The sequence below is a fragment of the Dama dama genome, chromosome 30 (assembly GCF_033118175.1).
Source record: "Dama dama isolate Ldn47 chromosome 30, ASM3311817v1, whole genome shotgun sequence".
Classification (NCBI taxonomy): Eukaryota; Metazoa; Chordata; class Mammalia; order Artiodactyla; family Cervidae; genus Dama; species Dama dama.
In genome coordinates this window covers 73,365,823-73,391,423 of record NC_083710.1, presented here as the reverse complement: position 1 = coordinate 73,391,423, position 25,601 = coordinate 73,365,823, and the positions used below count along the sequence as shown (strand labels likewise).

Here is a 25,601-nt window from a genome sequence, read left to right as displayed (position 1 = left end):
GAAGTTTTGACTTGAGGATCTGAGAATCTGTCATAAGTTATATTTGAGTATTATTTTAAAAGTAGATGAATCAGTCTATTTTCTGGAGAAATTTTTTAAAAAGTGACAAGAAAACCCCCAAAATGACCAGGGAACAATCAGGTTTGAGTTACACAGTTATTACATGAGAAATCTTTACTTGAAATTATCTATTAAACCCCTCAGGCATCAACCTAAGATACACAGCAGTACCTTTCTGCAGATGATGCCCTCACTTCTGTCTCTACTTTAGAAATGTGGGGAGAAAGCAAGTATTACACTGGGGTTTCCATGATAAACTAGTCCTCTGATCTCCCTAAGTCTCATTTTCCTCTTCTACATAATGTGCTGCAGAAACCAGAATCACTAAATTCATGGAAGCTGTGAGAATCCAAGGAAGTGTATGAACACCCTCCATAAATGAAAAAAGGACATGAATTTATTATAACTTGCTATTGGTGACTGATGTCTATTTTCTCTTCAAACCAACAGTGGGACCCCATGCACAGTGTGAATCACAATATGCAAAGCACATGATCACAAGGAGGAGATAGAGACTGTCTCCATCATAACCCTCCCTGACAGCCACAAAGACATACAGACACATGCAGGTTTCCTGCTCACTCAAAGCTTAACTTGGGTGAATCCAATGAAGGGCAGCAATTGCTCTGTTGTGAAAATTCTTCATTATTTCACCTTCTCTCTTTCTGGAGCTCAGAAATTAAAACCATCTCTTACTTTGGTTTTCATGAACAACTATGAACAATTTTAAGATAGTTTCCAAGCCTTATACATACACACACACACACACGAGTTACTTGGCCTCCATTTCACTGATGACAGTCCTTGTAAACTGTTCCACTTAGCTTTTATGCTTTGATTTTACATTGCTTTGGTTTCTTTCTCAAAATAGTAACACGTTATAGCACAAAAATCTTAACCACACTCTAGAAAAGGCAGCTAAATCCATTCTTTCAATTAGTATATTAGGGGATAGAAACAGGCTCTCTTCAAGTGTGGTGGTAGGACTTCAAGTGTGTTTGTGACTCTGAAATCATTCATGCATGAGCCCCAGATAGGCAAAACATTTCAGAGGATGTGAAGTAAAATCCAAGGCAGGCTAATTTCCCAGTCACCATTTTCTGATTAAATTAAGAGGGAAAAGCCTGACTTGAGCATATATTACAATTCCTCCCACTGACAGGAAGGTGTTTTTATTCACGTTATTTTCCTCTAAGTTAAATTTCACCAATTTTCACTGAAGAGTAGACACCCAAATGAGAGGCAAACTAGGAAACGGTGACATTGGTTTGATGCCATTATCCAGAAGCACACCCAAGGCCCTTCAGCGATGGTGGAGACTTATGGTAGAAACACTGTTCTGTAGAAAGCTTTCACTTTCATGCCAGGTTCAAAGGATTTGCTAACAAAATAAGCCACTCATTATATACAAATAAATAATACCAATGTTTATTATAGAATTATCTAGCTTACTTTCAATATACTAACATTAAAAGAGAACTAGAAACAGCAGAGGATACATCATCAAATTGGGTTCTGACCAACATCCAGACTCAAACAGTGCTGAGAAGTCCTATGACACAGCACATCTGGGGTCTCAATTTGTTACTGAATCCAACCTCGCTCTGCTCCCCACACAATAGGCCAATGAGATGAGTGGTTGAGGCCAGGAAGAAGGGAATTTATTTGGGGAGTCCACTGTCTGGGAAGATGCCAAGCTAGCATCTCAAAATAACCATCTTATCGGGGTCTAGGTGACAGGTTCTTTATAGGTCAGAAATGGGGAGGTGAGGAAACAAAGTAAAAAGGCCATTACTCTTGCAGATCTCCTAGAATGGCAAGACTCAGGTAGGGGACGTGTTAATTTCTTCCTTCCTGCCATCTACAGGTGGACAGGATTCTGAACAAAGGCACTTTAGTTTAACAGGCAGAGGAACAGGATTTTCTGAGGTAGGACGTTCAGTATGATTAAAATAACAAATGCAACAAAAAACGAGTCAAAGAAATAGTTTCAACATGGAGTCAGAATTGGCTTCTTCTCTAGAATAAATTGGGGAAAGGAGCCAGGTAGCACATCCACTCTGTGGGTGAGATTTCAAAAATTGCAGTTCAGTTGTTGTTATTCAGTTACTTAGTCGTATCCAACTCTTTGCGACCCCATGGACACAGCACATCAGGCTTCCCACTCCTTCACTATCTCCTGCAGTTTGCTCAAACTCATGTCCATTGAGTTGGCGATGCCATCCAACCATCTCATCCTCTGTTGGCCCCTTCTCCTCCTGCCCTCAATTTCTCCCAGTATCAGGGTCTTTTCTAATGAGTCAGCTCTTTACATCAGGTAGCCAAATTATTGGGGTTTTATTTTCAGCATCAGTCCTTCCAATGAATATTTAGAGTTGATTTCCTTTAGGATTGACTGGTTTGATCTTCTTGCAGTCCAAGGGACTCTCAAGAGTCTTCTCCAGCATCACAGTTCGAAAGTATCAACTGAACAACAACAAACACCACAGAGAAGACTGTAGTAATGGTTAATGAGGGCCAGATGTGAGGCCCTGGTAGAAGAATGCTGTACCTTGAACTCAAACAGGGGGAGGCCCCGTCTTTTTTCACAGTATTTTTTCCATTTGAAATTGCCCCTCCTCTCATGGCCTGTCAATATCCTGCCCATCTTTCCAGGTTCACTCCAAACACACTCTCCCATGAAACCATCCTGGATTTATCTCTCTTCCTGTTGGGTTCCTAAGGCTCTGTTTACATCCCTTGTGAAGGATCCATCTTATTCTGCTCCATCATTTATACACATGCAGACAGCTTTTCTCAGCTCCTGGGGGATAAGATCTGTGCACCAAGCACTGTGCTGGACCCTGATACTGATTATCTTTAAGCCTCACAATAAGCTGCACAGTAAGTACTGGCCCCATTTCACAGATGAGGAAACTGAGATTGAGTGAGGTCACATTACTGGTATGGGACTGTCACCTGTTAAACAGAAGAGCTGGACTCTGAACCAGTTCATGTCAGTTCAGAGCCTTTTGCTCTTTCATACCATGTTGCCTAGGTCGTGACTAAAGAGTATATTTGAAATGAAGACAACACTAAACTAACTCAAGACATTAAGGCCTCTATACCTAGACACAGAAGGATCAATTAACTTATTATCCTATGATTTTCCAGGCAATCTGAAAAGAAAATGTTCATGTTAGGGGAAGCACACTGACTGAAACCGCCTACCCTGGCCAGGCACCATAGTAATCATTTGCATGAGGTCCTGGTAAGGAACATGGAACTAATAAGCCACCACCAACTGGAAGAGTTCCGGAAAGGTCAAAAGGAGACACCACATGTCTGACCACCTCCCAGAATCCTTCTCTCTGGCATCCATCTTGGCTGAATGAGTCATGTACCACCAGGAAGGACTTTAAGTCAGAATGATTGGCTAAAGACAACCCTGAAACTAATCCCATCACCATAAAACCCGAGACTGAGAGCCACATGGCAGAGCAATTCTCCTGGGTTCCCTTACCCTCCTGCTCTCCACCAGGGCACCCTTTCCCAATAAAATCTCTTGCTTTGTCAGCATACGTGTCTCCTCGGACAATTCATTTCCGAGTGTTAGACAAGAGCCTAGTTTCGGACCGTGGAAGGGGTATGCCTTCCTGCAACATACATGATGGCTAGAATGTGGTAAATATGAGATGAAAGTACAAGCTTATAAGCATCCAAGAGGGCTTTGTAAGGTCAAGTGATGTATGTGGGAAAATATCAAACTAGAATTTATCAGCATGATACCTTTAACTGTGTTATGCCTAAAAGTTTTTAAAAGCCTTAAAAATGTTTTGTAAAAACTTAAAAAAAAACAAAAACTTAAAACTCAAAAGTTTTTAAAAATGGTTAAAGATGAAAAGCAGACTAATGTTGCATACATTCTTGCTTATGGTAACAGAATATGTTTACTGTTCATTTATGTAATATACAGCATGCACATGTAATATATGTACAGCACCTATATAAATTATTAGCTCAAATAATGAAAGTGACATATGTAAAGAAGATACATTTTTTCTTACAAGTCACATTTTATGGATGTGACTTTACCAAAAACTGGTTGCACTTACAATTAGAGGCTAATTTATTTTCAAAATTATTTTAACATTTATAGAGTGCTTTTTATGTCCCTAGCAATCAGGTACTTTGAATTCACTATTGCATGTCATTCTCGAAACAACCTTATAAGATTGACAGTATTATTATCTCCATTTTACAAATGAAGAAACAGGCTTGTAAGGTTCAGACAATCAGCCAAAACCACATACCTAGCAAACAGAGAAACTGAGACTCAATCCCTGAGTCTTCTGAGTCCTGGGCCCTGGAGTTGACATAATCAGCCTGACCTGATGTTGCCAATGGGATCACTTCATGTCTCCCTGTTTTATCAGAGGAATGTTTTCATCTGGATGAACTTAAACATTTACTTCAATTTGATCTAGTTTAATACATCTAGTTGTTATTGACATATGTATTCCAAGAAAAGTTGTTTTCCAGTGCTTTTTCCGCTAGGATTTGGGGGATGTAGGAGGAGGGAGAACCTTGGGAAAAATATCTTGATTATATTTATATGGATGTATGTGTGGATGGGGCTTCCCTGGTGGCTCAGATGGTAAAGCGTCTGTCTCCAGTGCTGGAGACTGGGGTTCGATCCCTGGGTGGGGAAGATCCCCTGGAGAAGGAAATGGCAACCCACTCCAGTACTCCTGCCTGGAAAATCCCATGGACAGAGGAGCCTGGTAGGCTACAGTCCATGGGGTTGCAAAGAGTCAGACACGACTGAGCGACTTTACTTACTTACTTACTTATGTGTGGATGGACAGATGTAGAGAAAAGGGTTAGAATAGTAAGGACAGCGACCATTTACTGAAAGGCATGGCCTATAGCCTTTACAATAACCCCACTCCTCCTGCATTTAATAAGAAAGGATACTGAGACAAACACCTGGAGATACTGCCTAAAACTGCTTCTCTCCAAAGGCCAAGCCTTTTCTACTGCACATACAGTCTCCGTATCTACAGGACAAAATACCTCCAGCACACCACTATTATGTGACCACCAATGCCCAGCCACTGACACGTAGATTCCAAAAGGAGATGAGCAGAGGATCATTACTCATTAGGTGGTTCCCAGGTGTCATAATGACCTTGCTGATCCCTGTTAATCAGAGTCAGAGATGACACTTTAGAGCAGCAGCAAAACCTCATGGAAACTTTCTGATCCAATGTCATCTTGAAATGTCAGAGGCCCAGGCAGGAAATAGAACATACCCAAAGTGACAGAAGGCAAGACTAAGCCACAACAAGGACTCATCTCTTCACTACTTCTCTGCCCTGGGCCTCCTTCCTGCCAAGGAGGGAATGGGCATGAGGGGCCCAACTCCATGTCCTGACCGTGCAGAGAACAGGAGAGCAGTCCATGTTCATAAACATCACATGTACGGAAGAAGTGCTATGCAGCCAAGTCCTACAGGGCCCCTTCCCACCAGAGTCTGTACTGAACAGACTCTTCACCAAGGATGGGTGAACCCTGGACACTGCCCACATTACTGGTCCTGTCACCCCATGTGGCTTCAGCAAAGCATTGGCCCCCGGGGAAGCACTGAATATCAGCCACTGTCTGATATTCAGCACCTGCTCTTTTGCAGATGCTCAAATGTGGGAAGAAAGACAAGGCTGAGCTTCACCAGAAAGGCAAGGTCATAAAAGAAACACACACACACTGGTCTGGGTCTCTGGAGTCTGATCTGGGCATCAGGAGATTGACATGATTAAGGTAAAGAGGAAACTCCTGAAATCTGTTTATTCAACATCCCACCTTCCAGCTTTATCCATCACCTGCTTTTTGAAAAGTTCTCTCTCCAAGCCTCAGTTTTACCAACTATAAAATGAAGATGATAACACTGAAGTTATTCATAAAGAATTAATAATTCATATACCCTCTTCTGGGTGCATGTCTGAGACAGAAAAATGATTTGCATGTGGACTCTGAATAAATGGGAGCTATTGTCTCAATGTTTTACGTTTGCTTTCCCCTTCTTTTCATACACAGTATAAACAATATTTAATAAAAATCTTGTTGATAACTGCTAACTTGACATCAGTTCTGCAAACACAATCTCCCATTAATCAACCATAGACCAGGAGAAAGAAACAGAAGAGTGAGGAAAACATCATCAAAAATTGATATTCACCAGATAAAAATCTATGATATTCAAGCATTACTCAAGCAAATTTGCTGTTTCCTCAGAAAGCAGGTTTAGAGCCTCCACCACCACACCTTTGAAAGACAGTCCCAGCCTTTTCCTTACAGTATAAAAGATGTCCAGTCTGAACAGACCACCGTCTTAACACTATTGTTCATGGATTTTTATAACCCAAGAGAGTAAAATACTGTCTAATCTCTATTTATGTTTTTCTTTCTTTTTGCCAAATTACATTTTCCTATTAAGTTCAGTTTTCATCATTCATTTACTAATTTCATCTAAATCCCAAGGTAGAGTTAAATGTTTCTTCTTGCCATTTTCTGTGAAACTCAATGCAATTTCTGAAAACAATCTCTCCCCCAATGAAATGAGGCAGGATTAAGAAGAAATTTTAAAGCATTTTAAATTTTAAAGCATTTCATTTTCTTTAATAAATTACAAGTCAAAATCAAGCAGAGAGGGAAACCTGGAGACTTAAAGAGACTGAGGAGGCACTAACAAAGTGCAGAGGGCAGACCTCATGTGGAGTCTGATTCCATCAGTGGTGAACAAGATTTCTCAGTGAGATGATTAGCAACATGTAAACACGGATGAGAGAGTTGATGATATTCAGAAATTAGGGTAATTTTTCAGGTGAGATAGTGTTGGTGATTTTTTTTTCCAAAGGCTTTCCTATCTTTTAGACAAAAACAGATGAAATGTTTACAGATGGATTAATCTGGGGTCTAGGATCTGCTCCAGAATAATAATGGGGTGGGGGTGGGGCTGGCAGAGGGCAGGGGTGGAGATGCAGCGAGACTGGCCACCAGCTGATACTGGTTGGAGCTGGGGGTGGGTACATGAGGGCTCATTATACTGTGCTTTCTGTTTTTACAAATTTTTGTAACTGTCCATTAAAAGAAACCTAAAAGTGAATGAAGCTTCACCAAATGAAATAAAGGCATTCTGTGATTATAACATCAGAATTAAAACAGCTGGTATACAACTGCATATTTACCCAGACCAGATTAAAGCAACAATCAAAGACCTTTCAAATTTAAAAACAAAAAAGAACTTTCAACAAACCTTATAGCTTAAACCAACACTATCATTTGAAATTGGAGTATACGCAGCTCAAAAGTCATTACTCACCTTTTTCAAAGCACAAGCATTTATTACTTTTTCATATCGGTCTTCTTCGTATTTCTTCCCAAATAAAATATTACTTCTCACAGTTCCTGGAAACATCCAGGGCTGCTGAGAAACATATGCGATCCTCCCGTGCACACTGACCTTCCCCTGGCTTGGGGGCAGTTCTCCCAGAAGAGCACGTAACAGTGATGACTGAAACAGATGGGAACACACACAGGTGAACAGGCAGCACTCAGGATGGAACATGCCCTGCAGCACAGCCGACCCCACCCTGCTGCTTGATCAAGGATATCAGAAAAGGATAAAGTGCAGCTCTGGATATTGAAGGAAAAAAAATGCAAAAGAGCACTATTGGTCAATGTAAACTTAAGGTAGATAAGGAATATAAATATCATAACAATCTACCCTGCCTGAGTTTCCCCAAATGAAGTGCTCTACTCAGCAAAGACTGTTTAACATCCTTCATTAGCAGAGCAGACCAGCAGGATGTGTACTTTCTGTATCTAATGTTTAATGCAGTTGTTCCTGCATCTGGATATCTGTTACTTGACAAACACTTGTTCTTAAAAAGCTACTCAGGGACTTTCCTGGTGGTCCAGTGGTGAAGAATCCACCTTCCAGGATGGGGGGAAGGGATAGTTTGGGATGGACATGTACACACTGCTATATTTAAAATGCATAACCAACAAGGATTTACTGTACAGCACATGGAACTCTGCTCAATGTTATGTGGCAGCCTGGATGGGAGGGGAGTTTGGCGGAGAATGGATACATGTGTATATGTATGGTTGAAATATACCCTCCACTGTTCACCTGAAACTATCACAACACTGTTAATTGGCTATATCCCAAAACAAAATAAAAAGTTTAAAAAATTAATAATTATATCCAGATAATTAAAAAAAAAAAAAAAAAGAATCTGTTTCCAATGCCAGGGGCTCTGCTGAGATCCCTGGGTAGGGAACTAAGATACCACATGCCCCAGGGCAACTAGGCTCACACACAATTAGAGAGCCCATGGACTGCAACTAAGACTCAATTCAACCAAATAAATAAATATTCTTTTTTAACTTAAAGCAATGTGTGAAGAATATATCCAAAGATTGTTAATTAAGAGAACTCTGAGGTTGTTGTGGTCAAAGAGTTAAAGTCCAGCATGTCCAGGGAGCTCAAATTCAGTGCTCTGAAACAACCTAGAGGAGTGTGAGGTGGGAGGGAGGTTCAAGAGGTAGGGGACATACATACACCTATGGCTGATTCATGTTGACGTATGGCAGAAACTGACACAATATTGTAAAGCAATTATCCTCCAATTAAAAAATAAATACATTTTAAAAACAGGTAAAATACATAATTTTTAAAAAAGAAATATAAATAAATAAATATTTTTAAAAGTCCATCATAGAGGTAATCATCTCCCTCTCGTGTACAAATCCCACCTTTAGGTTTCTGTATTTTGTTGTGCAAAACACAGGAGACTAAGTGCACATACACACGTCCTTCAAATCTGTTATAACACACAGAAGCGACATGCCTATGTCCACACATCCGAGGACTCACCACAATGGGCTGAAATAATCTGCCTGCATATCTGTCTCACCTCAGAATCTGGTTGCCTCTGAAAGGCAGAGGCATAGGGGTCTGGCTCATGTCTGTGTCTTAAACTCTACCACATTGCTGCACATTCACTTACATGTGTACTGACAGGACCAAGTTAAGTCACATGAGGAAATGCTCAGAACTTCTGGGAAGAGCTTTCACCACCTCCAGACTTCCTGGAGGGGCCACTGTGACAAAAAGAAGTCCCCACTGTCTCCGTCCATCCTGAACAGCTGTCACATTAATAATTTCTTTCACTGAAACAGCCAAACTCCCCATAAGCGGTTCCCAACTGTGCAACGTGAAACATCAAGAAGGAAAACACAGTCTGTTTATCCAGACTTATTTGTCCATGAAACCTTCTTGCAAAACTAATATTCTATGGAACGCACCTACAGAAACACTGTTCTGTACACACCCAATTCAAACTGTGTCACACTCAGCTCTGGGCTCCACTCTGAGAATTTAACAGGAGCTGCAGCATTGCGTCAAACTGACAAAAGGCATCACAACTTACTTTTCCTGCTCCCACAGGTCCGACCACAGTCAATAGTTCACCTGGTCTGATGGTAAACGAAAGGCCTTTTAGGGTTGGTGATTCCGATTCCTGCAAATTACAGTTTATAAAAACACATTCATTTCAACAAAGTAACACACATTACTTCAGAAAGTAGTTGAAAATAATATAATAGTCATTGATATACTAATATATCTTCCCTGGTGACTTCCCCTGTGGCTCAGTAGGTAAAGAATCCGCCTGCAATGTAGGAGACCTGGGTTGGGAGGATCCCCTGGAGAAGGGAACAGCTACCCACTCCAGTATTCTGGCCTGGAGAATTCCATGGACTGTATAGTCCATGGGGTCACAAAGAGTCAGACATGACTGAGCCACTTTCACTTTCATGCTAATATAGCCCACATTTTTTCTCCTTCCTGTTTTAAGATACTATGTCCTGGAAGCCTTTTCATCCAATCCTATCTCTATGGGTGTTTGAAGCAGCTATAATTGCCTTTAGGAAGATACTTTCTTTCACCAGATTTCCATACAGACACAGCTCTAGACACACAGAATTTAAGTAGTAGAGATGACAAGGTACCTGCCTGAAATGCAAATTGCGTGATGCACACAAACTTATTAATATAATGTGCTTAGGATATTCAGGGTGAGGTTTCTAATCATTTATAAGTTTTCATCATGACCTTTGGTTTTACCTGTTTATCTAATTAATCTTCACATGGTGGCAGCATAAGTACCTAGCATGCCTGGTCTTTTAATAAATAACTTGAAATCACTAATCTCTCCATTTTCATTTGATGTAGAATAAACCTCAGTAATGCTCAGCAAGCAAAAGGGCACTTTATATGAAGAAGTCACTCATGCTAAATTAACTCTTATAAGTAATGGTCAGAGCTCTAATTTAAGAAGAGCTCGAATGTAACGCCAACAACAAAATAATGAAGAATAAAGAAATTAGTTATGACATCATGGGTCAGAATGATAAAGCCTCAATTTTATATGTGATACATGCATTACGTATCCTGGCTGAACAGGAGCAATAAAGTGCTTCTACTGTAAGGAAAACAAAAAACATGGATGCATAGACCGTGCATAGTCCAAAATGATGGAGAAGGAAAAGTACTCATCATGCCAATCATGGGTCAGATTGTTGCAGGAAGGGGGACTCCTTCCAGGGCCTGAATCTGGGCTCTTGTCTAACACTAGGAAATGAATTGTCCGAGGAGACACATATGCTGACAAAGTAAGAGATTTTATTGGGCAAGGGTACCCAGGTGGAGAGCAGTAGGGTAAGGGAACCCAGGAGAACAGCTCTGCTGCATGGCTTGCAGTCTTGGGTTTTACGGTGATGGGATTAGTTTCCAGGTTGTCTTTAACCAATCATTCTGACTCAGAGTCCTTCCTGGGAGTGTAGGAGTTGTTCAGCCAAATGGATGCCAGAGAGAAGGATTCTGGGAGGTGGTCGGACATGTGGTGTCTCCTTTTGACCTTTCCTGAACTCTTCTGGTTGGTGGAGGCTTATTAGTTCTGTGCTCCTTATCAGGACCTCCTGTTGTAAAACAACTCATGCAAATAATTACTATGGTTCCTGGCCAGGGTGGGCGGTTTCAGTCATTGTTATTCTCCTAACAATATTCCTGGGAGACTTAGGGTGTCTGTACATCTTTACATATCTAAATGTTAAGAAAACTGTCAGTAACTGCTATGTTTAAGAAAAATACACATACATAGTGGTTACATGAGATTCAGTAAAAGTCTAGATAATCTTCAAATTGATTTTTTTTTTTTTCTTTCTGGAAAGAACTGAACTGATTAAAAAACATTCACATACTAAAAAAAAAAAAAAAAAGACAATGATTTTTCACCACCAAAAATGCTAGTTCCAGATTTTAGGAATTAAAAATCTATCAATAAAAAGCTAGATTTTAAAACATGAGAAAGATTTTTTAAGCTTTTAAAATTTCTCCACTTCTTTCTTCTTGCCTGAGACTTATTATTCTTATTTTACTACTTTTCACTCAGTTATGACTACAAAATAGTGAACTACCTACAAACATCAGCTTCTCATCACAGCCCCTCAGTCAGGGCCACACCGAGTTTCCCTCCCTGTTCAGGCTTCAGGATCCAGCACTGCTCTGGGGTGACCAGAAGCGGGGGCAGCACTTGACAACTCAGAGGCACTGGGTTCCCTCCCTCACTGGTTATCCAGGCTCAGGGGACACTGACTCAACAAAACACCATCAGCTGAGCCCGGACTCTGTGCAGACACAGTTTGAAACCCCTGTCCCATGAGATCTGGAGGCTCCCACAGGACCTTTATTTTGCTTCTTTTTTTCTTATTTTGGCTGCACTGGGTCTTTGTTGCGGTGTGTGGGCTTAGTTGCTCCAGAGCATGTGAGATCTTAGTTCCTCAACCAGGGGTGGAACCCGAGTCTACTGCATTGGAAGGTGGATTCTTAACCACTGGACCACTAGAGAAGTCCCTGGGACCATTTATATTAAAGCTGAGACTTTCCCCACCTGCCCACCTGGCTATATAGTGAGAAGGTTACAGAGCTCATGTCTATCTCCTGCCTCCCAACCCAGCAGGGGCTTCATTCAGACTCCACTTCTCTCCAAACTCTCAATGTCTGGGCTTCTCCCCCTTTCAAAGGCTCTCTCACCCATGATCTATGACAGCCCCTAATTACTAATGACCCCAGCAAGGGGCACAGTCCTTCCATAGGCAAGGCCAGGACACAGAACAGGGTGTTTGTTCTGTACTAAGGGCAAGAAGTCTGAGAACATGATATTCAGCTCTTGAAAGGACAAAATAGTTCATTTTAAAATGTCGCATAGTTTGGTACAAAAGAAATTCAGTGGACACCTGCACACAATGCAGGGGTATGTGTGCAGGGGACAGAAGGACAGATGCAGCATTGGGCGCCCCAGGTCCACTTGAACACCTGCACAGAGGACGCTTTGTTGGGCTCTCCCACCTGCTGCTCTGGGCTGCGGGCTGCCTGGCCGCCCTCTGTGTGATGACCGGCTCAGGGCACCATTCAGGCCCTGACGTGACTACAGCCCGGCTTTACTGAGCACCTCGAGAGCCCCAGTACTGCCACTCCTTAGGGGCACCTCTCCAGCCCCAGAAATCTGGGAAACCATAACAGCTGTGTCTCCTGTTTAGATGTTAAGGCTGCTAACACTACCTGCTTTTGTATTGAATGAAAGGTAAAAGCAGCTGTTCAGATAATTCAACATTAGTGACTGCCAGGTGGTCAACACAGTTGCCACACCATACCAACCACTTTGAAAACCTCAGAGCTGCCTTCCCCTCCTAAGGTCCCACTACAGCTACTTTCAGCTACAACTAACACCACTCTAACTCCAACCTCGCAAGCTATGCCAAAGCCTGCCTTTGATGCAGCCAGTTTCTTTAGAGGAAATGTCCTTATCTTGGGTGTATAGGCTGTAATTTTCTTTATAAATTCTGAAAATTAAAAAACAAAACTACCACACTCCATGGGCTTCCCTGGTGGCTCAGATGGTAAAGAATCTGCCTTCAATTTGGAAGGCCCAGGTTTGATCCCTGGGTGGGAAAGATCCTCTGGAGAAGGGAACGGCCACCCATCCCAATTTAAATGTAGTCATTTTAAAGCCTGAAAGCTGCATTATTTTCTAAGTGAACTCAGGATGTACTTTAGTGACCAGAATTGAGAAGAATGTGCTAAATGAGCACCAATCGGGTGGATTTTAGGCTCTCATTTCAAAAGTGGAATAAATTTAAAAATTTAGTATCCTTAGAGTAAAATTTTGTGCTTGATAACAGTTGTTTTTTCTATGTGGAAAAAAAGATGCCACACTCCAGATTTAAAGAAATGAATGGAAAGGATACAAAAATAGTAAAGTATAACAGATTATGGTTCATATTTGTAAAGCACCTTGTATCATTTAGAAATTAAAGAACAATGCCTTAAAGACTAGACTTAACCTAAAATGTTGGTGATTTGGTATTTCACATTAAAGAAGGGAAAAGTTTGTCTGAGGATATAACTGTTGATGTGGGCAATAAAAAATCTGCTTTCCGGTACTATACTGTTAGTATTTAACTGAAGACTTACCTACTTTATTTCAAGCCTGCATAACTTAAAGGATTTATACAAAGTCAAAAGCCTTCATCTATTCAACCACCCTAAATTTTTCTTATGGCTGTTAAAAAGTATAAAGTTGATTTAATTATATTTTCCTTTGTACTTCAAAAAAGTATCCTAACACTGTTGTACCTTAAAAAGATTTCCACCAAGATTTCCTAAAAAGTAACCTCTATGAGGCAGGAAGGGAACTGTTTTAGAATCGTTTACTAACTCTTTAATGAGACAATCACTTTAAGTTTTGACACAGCAAATGGGACCAGTATAATTTCAGAAAAAGAATTTTACTTAATCAGATTACTGTAGATTTTTAATAATGATTACCTTGGGTAAACAGATCACGTTTTCATTCTTCTCTATCCTTTCTCAGTTTCAATTCCTGTGGTATGATAAGCATGCATAGTTTGATTTCTCTAGTTTCCTTATGAATCAATAGTTTTTTCAGGTTTAGAGGGATCCTTCTTCCCTGCCTTTGACACACAAGATTAGTTCAGGGGATTAAGTCAGTTTAAAATGAGCTTTTGCTCACCAAGTCTCCAGATCATTAAGGCTTTTTTTTTTTTTTTTTTTTTTTTTAGTTTCTTTATCCTACAGTGGCTGTATTTAGCATTTGGTTTTCAATATTTTACAGTAAGAAATGACAAGCTGCTTTTGACCATTTCTTAAGCCAAAATTCCTTACATTTAGATAATTAAAGGTTCATAAAATGAAGATTCACTATTTTGTCATTGCTTGCTGGTGCAGCTATAGTTTGTTTTATTTGAAAGTTTACACATATCCCTAAAGTTTTTAAGTGCCTTAATTGTTTAATATCTCTGGCTTCAAAGGTTTCTGGGAAAAAGGTATGCTTGCCTCACATTTTTGTGTCTCAGTAGCAACAGTCTAGGTACCTCACAAAAATTTTTATTATGGTGCCATGACTGTTAGTTTTTTGTGAGTGCTATAAGAGACAAGATTCAGTTGAAAATATTTAGAATTTTCATTCCCCCAAAGTGGTAAAAATTAGCTGCAATAGTGTAATTATCATTTACCTAGATAGGAATACCTTTGCTTTGCTTTGCTAAGTCACTTCAGGCGTGTCTGACTCTGTGACCCTATGCGCTGTAGCCCTCCAGGCTCTTCTGTCCATGGGATTCTCCAGGCAAGAATCCTGGAGTGGGCTGCCATTTCCTTCTCCAAGGAAACCTTGCCACACATTAATGTTAACATTGTAGCTATTTTCATGAAAATGAAGCTGATGAAGCCTCTCATCTCTGTAATTTTGAATATTGCTCTAACAGAATCATAATAAGCAATTAGTAAGATTTTATAAGAAGAACCTTACAGCAGAACTCACAACCTTTTCCCCTCTTCCTTTAGCAGTTTAGTATCTTGAGTTATTAATAATTTGGGTATTTTTCTTTACTCTAGAAGGTATATAGAAACCTTTTCAGATTTTTCATCTGATTTATTCACATAGGCTGTAGTACAACTAAAATCCCTTATTCTACCTTACAGCCATTTGTTGCATAGGCAGATACTGTTGTGTATATTTTTATTTCCATTCACTAAAAACTGCAGAACCAATCTGTATCATATACCAAATTGATTTAAAATAAATCTACGTGTTTACTGGGAATTAAAGAAATCTGCTAAGGAGTCATACAAAATATGTACTAGCATTCACATAGAGCAGACTTTATAATGGAATTTTAGTGGTGCTTTCTGTAAATACTTCAAGAGCGTTATGATGAGGAACACCAAGCAGGAGATGAATCCACTATATTAAGGTAGGAGAAACCATCAGGGAAGGTCAGACACCTTGTGTGAGTCTCCATGGACAGAAGGTGCTGGGATGTGGCTTCATGCATCTGGGAACAAACCACTGTGTTGTCGGTGGGGACGGCAGCTGCTGAGTCAGAAGCAGGTGAACACGATGCAGGTGGCACCATAGAGTCACAGGCACGAAAGACAGGATGAGTCTACATTCAGGACACATGCTCTCTGGTCCCCGCTCTGACAGCCCGGGCTTCTGGGCTCTGATCTGGAGGGTGGGCCCTCTGGTGGAGGCGCCGCCTCCCTGAGTCCCTCCAGCCCTGAGGGTAGTAGCAGCTTCCTGCCTTTGATAACCAGTGGGTTGTCTCATGCACCACCATTTTGCCCTTTCTGGTTTTTTCCCCTCTTTTATCATCTATGTAACTAATTCCCTGCATGGAACTCTCTTCTGTGTGGGGTTCAGTTTTCCTGACTAATCTCCACTGATAGAGGAGGGTGAGCACAGAGGACCATGGAAACAGGGGGCAGGGGGGCATTTCAGTTGGTAAAGGGGCTGCACTGGGTGTGCAATACTGACAGCTTCTTGAGACCAAGCCCTGTTGTTTTTTCTGTTTGCCTAAACCTAACAAATAAACCAAGAGTTGGAAATCACCAGTTTCCCCTGTCAGCTTGCCACAGAGTGCAGTTCTTTAACTGGGAATCACTGGTGCTCACTACATCCACCTGCTGTCTCCTCCTGCCCCTGGCTGCCACCAAAGTGTCCAGAACCACCAGAAGCTCAGGATGGGGGAGCCCCCACCCTACCCCACAGCCAAGATCCAGATCATGGCCTAACTCTATATATAATACAGTGATCTGATAATCAAGGCAAAAGTGTACACTGATTCCCCAAAGCATCTTTAACAACCAGTTGTGTATTTGTTAGTTAACCCATTCCATGCTACAGCATTTTGTCTGTCCAATTCCATAAATTCTAACATTAGAAATGTATGGACTTTAAGTTCAAAATGTGCTAACACTTTGAAAGCTCTCTTGAAAGTGACAGTGAGAGCAACATGTCAAACATCTTAGGCCAATTTCATATTTAATCATTAGATAAAAACCTTAATCCCAATTTTGAAAATTTTTGTAACATACTTTTGGTTAATGAGGAAGTCACATTTTATACCATGGGTAAAATCTAAAAATTCTCCAATAAATTCATGTCACAGTTGTATGTTAGCATTCAGGATCTTGGAATGGAAGATTTCTTACCTCATCCCAAAAAGCAGTGAAATCTTGCATGTCCACCATCATTTCACCACCTGACAGCAGTTGAGTGTTGAGCTGTGGTATTTCATCAAGTGATAAAAAATTCTACAGAAAAGAGGAAAAAAACAGATTGTTAAACTGCAGGAAGAAAGCACAAACAAAAACAATTGCTTTCCTGGGATTTTCTAACTTTGAACAGTCTAATACTGTTTCACTAACTGTACTTACAGTATTAGTTCACATCAGAACATATTAAATAATATATGGAATAATATACACTATTATTACAGCTCATGGTTGTAGTGGGAATTCCTAATAATGTCCTTTTACAGCCTTGAGAAATTTCACAGAAATAGCACTTGGAAAAACAGCATACGTTAAGAAACTGTGTTATGATTATTCTTCATGTTTTTCTTAGAATAATAGCCTTTTTAGAGACCCCGAGGCCAGACCCAGAAGGGAGTATGACTGGGATCATGAAAGCATGGACCTTGGAACACCAGATCAGCGTCAGGTATGAACATTGCCTATGCACTTGCTGATTGTTCCTGAGACTTTCCCAGAAGGGAACAGCCTGGGGTAAAAATAAGGAGATCTGGGCTATGTCAGTGTAGTGTCTTGGGAAAGAAATGTCAAAGAAAGTATTGTAGTCTGCAATTAGAAATAAAAGCTGGACTCAGAGTGGACTCTGCACTTCAGTCCAATAGAGGCTGCAGGTCCCCTGAGTGATTGCACCATATTTCGTGTTCTGTTTTCATTCTTGTCATTTCACACTTGCTCCCAGACCTTTAGGGCAACACATGGTATATATCAATATAATCATATAATATAGTGCATTTGTTGCTGTTCAGTCACTAAGTCATGTCTGACTCTTTGCAATACCAAAGACTATAGCACTCCAGGCTCCCCTGTCCTTCACTATCTCCAAGCGTTTGCTCAAATTCATGTTGAGTCAGTGACACTATCTAACCATCTCATCCTCTGCTGTCCCCTTTTCCTCCTGCCTTCAATCTTTCTCAGCATCAGGGTCTTTTCCAATGAGTCTGCTTTTGGCATCAGGTGGCCAAAAAAAGTACTGGAGCTTCAGCTTTAGCACTGGTCCTTCCAAAGAATACTCAGGGTTGATTTCCTTTAGGTTTAGCTGGTTTGAACTCTTTGCAGCCTAAGGGACTCTCAAGAATCTTCTCCAGTACTACAATTCCAAAGCATCGTTTCTTCCATGCTCAGCCTTCTTTATGTTCCAACTCTCACATCCATAAACGATGAATGGAAAAACCATAGCTTTGACTACACAGACCTTTGTCGGTAAAGCAATGGCTCTGCTTTTTAATATGTTGTCTAGGTGTGTCATAGCTTTTCTTCCAAGGAGCAAGTGTCTTTTAATTTCATGGCTGCAGTCACCATCTGCAGTGATTTTGGAGCCCTAGAAAATAAAGTCTTCCACTGTTTCCCCATCTATTGCCATGAAGTGATGGGACTGGATGCCATGATCTTAGTTTTTTGAATGTTGAGTCTTAAGCCAACTTTTTCACTCTCCTCTTTCACTTTCATCAAGAGGTTCTTTAGTTCCTCTTCACTTTCTGTCATAAGGGTGGTGGCATCTGTGTATCTGGGATTATTGATTTCTCCCAGCAATCTTGATTCCAGCTTGAACTTCATCCAACCCCGCATTTTGCATGATGTACTCTGCAAATAAGTTAAATAAGCAAGGTGATAATAAACAGCCTTGATATACTCATTTTCCAATTTGAAACTAGTCCGTTGTTCCATGTCCAGTTCTAACTATTGCTTCTTGACCCGCATACAGGTTTCTCAGGAGGCAAGTAAGGTGGTTTGATATTCCCATCTCTTTCAGAATTTTCCAGTTTGTTGTGATCCACACAGTCAAAATCTTTAGTGTAGTCAATGAAGCAGAAGTAGATGTGTTTTTTTTTTTTTTTGGAATTATCTTGCTTTTCCAATGATCCAATGAATGCTGGCAATTTGATCTCTGGTTCCTCTGCCTTTTCTTAATCTAGCTTGTATATCTGGAAGTTCTTAGTTCACATAATGGTGGGAATTATAAATTTGAAAGGAAGAGGGTAGCTAGAGAGAAAGGATTAAGTAGTAAAAGAAAAAAGGACAGGGATGAAAAGGCCAATTCAAAAGACAGGCTCAGACATCAACAAGCAAAACATCTGTGCAGGAAAGAACTCATTTCAAACACAGAGAATTAAGTGAATCTGAGGCCACTCTTCCTGTCCAAGCAGCAAGGAGCTCTCAGCAAGTTCTTCCCCTCCCGGCCCAGAGAGGAATCCTGTACCCCAGGACTGTGCACAGTCACTGCCTATTCACTGGAGTTAGCACAAGAGATGCACTCTGTTTGCTTCTCCTGCTTTTAGACATTTTAATCACTCTGCAGGCATCACTGCACAAGGGCCCTGTGCTACCGCTACTTATATATACTACTGCCCCTACATGAGAACCAGTCCTAGGATATCTATAACACACTCTACCTAATAAGAGAAAAGAGTACCTACAACATTCTGGGAAGTCTGCCAGCTTTGGCACTGAGAGAGTTAAAGTTAAATATCTCCTATCTGGAACACAGTGACACCAAACAAAAGAAGGCATTTTACAAAAAATCCACCTACAAAGGAAAACAATTATTTGTCCCCAAACCTTGATTCTTTGGATGCTGATGACAGCCTCTGACACCTTCTCGACGGCCATGGGGAAGTAGAGGGTGCTTGAGAACCGCAGAGCCTCGAACAACGTCACCGCTACAAACACTTGGCTGGCTGTGACATGGTTGTCAAGGAGCTCATTGGTGATGAAGGTGACAAAAATCATAATTTTGCTGACAGCGAAAAATGATGCCAAATTCATGCCCCTAAGGTAGGAACTTTTCAGAATCTTGGAAATTTCCTTCCTGGAAAAGAGAACATGAAATAGGTTTTAAAAGAAGCATCGATATTCACATGGAGGTACTACACAGTGCACACCAAGGGCTCTGTCCTAACACCAGAGCCACACACTTCATCACCACTTCACTCTTCCAACTAACAGAGGCTTATTTAATGTCACCTTTTAAACACTGTGGGTCAACTGAACTGGGTTTGAACATTCTTTCAATAAGCATTCATAACCACAAATCCTGGTCCAGGCTCCCCACTGATGACAGAAAGACACAGGCCATCCCCTCCAGGAGCTCATGAACTTACAGGGGAAGAGAATAAGACACCCCAAAATTGTGAGGCACCGAGACATCAGACAGAGGCAGGCACCATGGCCTGCCTATTGTAATGGCCCTCTGGAAGCACACGTCTTGGCTATTGGAAATAGTGCTGCAATGAAGATTTAGGTACATGTTTTTTTGAATTCTGGTTTTCTCAGGGCATATGCCCTGTAGTTGGGATGGCTGGGTGGTATGGTAGACTTATTCCTAATTTTCTAAGGAATCTTCAGCCTGTTTTACATAATAACTATGCCAATTTGCACTCCCACCACAGTGTAGGAGGGTACTGTTTGCAGATTTTTTGTTGATGGTCATGCCTACCAGTGTGAGGTGATACTTCATTGTTGTTTTGATTTGCATTTTTCTAATAAAGAGTGATGTTGAACATTTTTTCATATGTTTATTGGCTGTTTATCTTCAGAAGCATATATAATTTTGACTTTAAGAAGATGGTAAATGGAACAGCAGGTTAAAATGACATTCCCCCTCTTCCACTTAACCCTCCTGCCACATGTGAGGTGTGGAGTTCATAGTATTTAAGCTCATCTTCATGTGAAAACTTGGTAAGACTTCTAACTTCAGTCAGTGAAAATAGGGGGAAAAGTACAAAAATATGCTGTGATACAAACAAAAACTTACCTTCTCAGTCTGGTAATAAGGTCTATAAATGACTTTTCCCAAGCATTCATTTTTATTGTTCTGATGCCAGTTATGACCTCACTCATGGTCCTGATCCTGTCATCCGTGAGAGCTGCAGTCTTACTCCTGAGGGGACAGATGAGAGATAAGACTCAGTGACCACAGTCCAATTTTCCATAGCAGCAGCAGGAGGCACAGGGAGGGACCAGGGGATCGATGATCCCCTACAGCTCTTCTGTGCTGACATCACAGGAAGGTCCTTCTCAAAGTGCACATGGAGAAAAAGACAGAGGAAGTCAACCATTCAAGGAGTAACTTGGAGAACTGGCAGTACTGGCTGAGGAAGACCTGAAGTGAGTCAGGTACAAACTCTCTGCCCAAGGAGGTTGCAGTTGGGCAGGGAAGACAAAGACACTAAATCTAATGGGAAGACAGTGTCTGTGATGTGATAAAACAGAAGTGAAGTGCTGGGGAGCAGAAAAGATCAGGCTCTTAATTTCACTGGGAAAGGAAAGCAAGAAGAGCTTTAGAGACCTGGTAGCACTGGAACAGGGCCTCGAAGGATAAGGAACATTTCTCCACAGCAAGACAGGAAAGGAAATTTCAAATAGACAAAACTATCACATGTAAAATCACAAAAAACGAAGAAGAAAAAACTCAAGGAAGAAAAACTTCAAACAGCACAATACCTCTATCACCTGACAACCTGGACAATGACCCACCTCCAACCCTCTGGGACCTGCTTCAGGTCTATCTCATCACCATTAGGTCCTTCATTACCAGTCACTGTTCTATCACATATGCTGCTGGGACTATGGGTCTTTATAAAGATATGGTTAATTAAGACTGACCTTGTCCTTGAGACTCATAAATTAAAGGAAACACTGAATTAAAAACAAGACTACATACCTGAAAATTTCTCTAACACAAGCATAACAAAAATACACTCAGCTAAATTTGAGCCTATAAGATTACTATTTAATAAAGTTTAAATAATGTCAACGTAGGTACATTCTACTCAAGGACACTCCACTTATCCAGGTATGGTAGTGGGAAGAGCCAGTGAATGCCATCATCTTTCCCCTTTCAAGATCAGCCTTCAGCTTAAGGCTGGAGCCTCCACTAGCGAAGCCTGAAGGGTCTACAATGCACGCAAAGAAGAGACCAGAGAAGGCATTGGTTTTTTTCAAGAAAAGCATCAAGGAGATGGTGCATGTTACCAAGCATATATCACCTGTTTTTTTAAACCAGTGTTTCTCTTACCGGAGTGATGAAAACAACATCCCGAAGCAGCTTTGCAAAAGCAGAAGAATAATGAGAACCGCCATCCCAGCAAGACACGATATTCCAATTTCCATCCAGAGCAGAGTGGTCACTGCGATAGCCTGCAGTGGTCCCACCCACAGATAGTGCAAGAATATTGTAACCTTAAAAGAGAAAGACAAAGCCTTCTTAGGACTGCATACAATAAAACCAGTTAAGGACACAGTGTAGAAACAATCTGCTCTGAAGGAACAGACAGGAATCCAAACAGAAATGATCTCAGTGAGTTTTAAACCTGGTGAAGCAGAAATCCAAGAGTCTACCCCAGATGATGCTATTCCGGGGCAGCACAGGGTCAGACTCAGGTACGTCCCAGGAGAACCTGACCAGCCACACTGAAGGAAGATGTTTATTTTCTCCACAACACAGATGAGCTCAGGGCTTCCCCAGACTCTCTCTGTCCCAAAATTCACCCCCTATCTCTCCAGAAGAGCCTATATTATGGTACCTACCACACTGTCCGATATCTACTTGTGCATTTACCTTCCAGACAGGCTGTGGCCTTTCCAGGGCTGAAATGAAGGATTATTAACCTTCAAATTAACTAGAGGCCTTACATCATGTTTGATGAATTAATAATTGAAAGAGAAGTGAAAGTGTTAGTCGCTTAGTCATGTCCAACTCTTTGCGACCCCATGGATTGTAGTCCACCAGGCTCCTCTGTCCATAGAATTATCCCGGCAAGAATACTAGAGTGGGGTGCAATTTCCTTCACCAGGGGTTTTTCCTGACCCAGGGATAGGAACCAGGTCTCCTGCATTGCAGGTGGACTCTTTACCACCTGAGCCACAAGGGAAGCCCCCAAACTTAAAGGCCGGGATCATCCAGGAAAGAAAAGTGGGCTATACAAATCTGTCCAACAGCTACAACACTCTGAGTAACATGATCTATTCATAAGGTAAGTGTGAAATGAGTATGATGGGACAGCAGAGAGGAGGTTACATGTAGCTAGAGACCACCCACTTGGCATATTCCTCAAAGGCACCTGATGCAGCAGGCACTGAATAGGGTGCAGAGAACAATTCCTGCCCACCAGGCCTTCATCATCCAGAGGAGGAAGAAGACAGTCCAGCAACACTTACACCACATGCCAAGAATGGCCACTCTAGGAGGACCGCAGAACACTAACCAAGCTGGGCAAGAACACTGCTGCCTGCCTATTACTGAAGGGTGTTACAGACAATGTCAGAAAAACAAAATTCTCATCTACAGGACAACACATATTATCACATCTAAGCTGCACACAGAAGAAATGAGGGTTGGATAAAGAGAACCTTTGTCTTGTGTCCTCAACAGAACCCTGGCTGACACCAAACCCTGGCACCTGGCATCCCAATAAGCTAAACTCAGTGAGAAGGATGGGAAATGGAAGAGGATCCCTCAGGGGCAGCTCACCTGATCAAACCTGTTCACATCATTGGACAGCAGGTTGACTATCTGGCCTGTGGTGGTCTTCCCCATGGTGGAGCTACTCAGGCGAAGGGCCTGAAATGAGAGAGGGAGACAGAGAATCAGATTCCTACAGTGATACCAAGTCAGTCTGAGAACATAGCAAAATGGAGTATATTTTCATGGGGTCTTGTGTGGTATAAGGAAGAGCAGGATGATGCCTGAAAGCAGGGCTCTCCTTAGGATGAACCATGTTCATCCTTAGATGATTCAATGTGGCAGCAGCCCTGCTTACAAGGACAGCAAAGGGAGGAGCAGGAGACAGAAGCAAAACCTTCCACTCTGTTTCTCAGTGAACTTGGACCTGCCTGAAGGATAAAGGAATAGAGCTTTAGACTTAGGGGTCAACTAAAGCAATTTTGAGCCAAAATCTAGACAGCATATTAAAAAGCGGAGACATCACTATGCCAACAAAGGTCCATATAGTCAAAGACATGGTCTTTCCAGTAGCTTTCACATGTACAGATGTGAGAGTTAGACCATAAAGAAGGCTGAGCAGGGAAGAATTGATGCTTTTGAAATGTGGTGCTGGAGAAGACTCTTGAGCATCCCTTGGACTGTAAGGAGATCCAACCACTCAATCCTAAAGAAAATCAACCCTGAATATTCATTGGAAGGACTGATATTGAAGCTGAAGCTCCAATACTTTGGCCACCTGATGCCAAAAGTTGACAAACTGGAAAAGACCCTGATGCTGGGAAAGATTGAGGGCAGGAAGAAGAGGGAGCAACAGAGGATAAGATGGTTGAATGGCATCCCTGACTCGATGGGCATGAGTTTGAGCAGGCTCCAGGAGATATTGAAGGACAGGGAAGGTTGGTGTGCTGCAGTCCAAGGGGACACAAAGAGCTGGACAGGACTGAGTGACTGAGCAACAAGATGAGAATGGAGAGGCCGCCTCAAGGAAAGAGATTAGGGGACTTGAACTATAAATCTGGTCAGTCATTAATACCAGGTGTGATATCATTTAAACACTTTGGTCTTAGTTTCCTCATTCTAAAACTAACCAGCATAATATTCAAAACACTAATCCTGTGAGGAACCTGTGTTCTTAATGCCAGTCTGCTGACTTGACAAAAAGCACAGCCTATGATGTACAATTCCTTCATTTGATAAAAAGCTCTGAAAAATTCTCTAGAGATCTGAGGAACCTGAACAGATCACCTCGAACTGTTTCAACAGATCACCAGCTGGAGCCATGGATACAAACAAAATGTCATGGTTCATAAAAATGTTCCATTTAGTCCTCAAGTTAAAAGTGATATAGCCACAATGGAAATGACTATGGCAGTTCCTCAAAAGACCAAACGTGAAATTAACATATAGTATAGCAATTTCACTTCTGAGAATGTACTCAAATTAAAGCATGAACTTGAACTGATTATTTGTGCACTGTGTTCATAGCAGCATTCTGTACAATAGTCAAAAGGTAGAAACAACTCAAATGTCCACTAACAGATGAATGGATACACACATTGTTGTATATACATATAAAGGAATATGATTCAATCTTAAAACGGACTTAAATTTTGACATCTGCTCCAAGATGGATGAATCTTGAAGACACTGCACTTACATGGCATAAACAAAATGACAAACATTGTGTGATTTCACTTATATGAGGGACCTAGAGGAGTCAGATTCATAGAAAGAAGTAGTAGAAGGGTGATGACTAAGAGGAGGGGACTGGGGAGTCAGTGTTTAATGGGTGCAGAGGTTCAGTTTGGGAAGAAGAAAAAATTCTGGAGTTGCACAGTGGTGATGGCTGCACAAGAATGTGAATGTACTTAATGTCACCAAATGGTGCACTTAAAAACAGTTAAAATAGTAAATTTTATGTTGTGTATATTTTAACCACAATTTTTTAAAATGAATGAACCAAAACCAAAAGTAATTTTACCAAAGCTGCAGAAAGGTAAATAAATGACAAGTCATCTTATATATGATGTGTGTATTAGTCACTCAGTCATGTTTGATTCCTTGTGACCTTATGGACTGTAGCCCTCCAGGCTACTCTGTCTGTGGAATTCCCCAGGCAAGAATACTGAGTGGGTTGCCATTTCCTTTTTAATTATACATGATACATATTCCAAATTACAAACTATGACTATGAACTTGGCAGCCATTCCATTTCCAACACTGGACCTGCTTTCTCCTCAGGACTGGGGGTCAGTAGGTGGGGCCTGAGCATGAACCACAGAGGCTCACAGGGGCCTTTCAGAGCTGCTCGACAGCCCCAGCTATGCCCTAAGGAATTGGCCCACTTGTAACCTGCAAGAAATGTCTTATTTCTCCATC

At 41.3% G+C, this 25,601-nt stretch overlaps 1 protein-coding gene across 9 annotated transcripts in view; it reads right to left on the bottom strand.

The window, feature by feature from the left end:
- Positions 1–25,601, bottom strand: part of LOC133049270 (ATP-binding cassette sub-family C member 4-like) — a 374,395-nt gene that overhangs the window by 114,705 nt on the left and 234,089 nt on the right. The window contains exons 5-11 of one of the 9 annotated variants that reach the window (XM_061133257.1): positions 23,250–23,339; positions 21,795–21,958; positions 20,532–20,657; positions 19,337–19,586; positions 16,679–16,780; positions 9,537–9,626; positions 7,421–7,612 (exon numbers count right to left, since the gene is read on the bottom strand). The exons of the other annotated variants lie outside the window; for them this stretch is intronic. Coding sequence (XP_060989240.1) covers positions 7,421–7,612; positions 9,537–9,626; positions 16,679–16,780; positions 19,337–19,586; positions 20,532–20,657; positions 21,795–21,958; positions 23,250–23,339 — 1,014 coding nt within the window. The remainder of the gene's footprint in view (positions 1–7,420; positions 7,613–9,536; positions 9,627–16,678; positions 16,781–19,336; positions 19,587–20,531; positions 20,658–21,794; positions 21,959–23,249; positions 23,340–25,601) is intronic. 9 annotated transcript variants of the gene reach the window in all.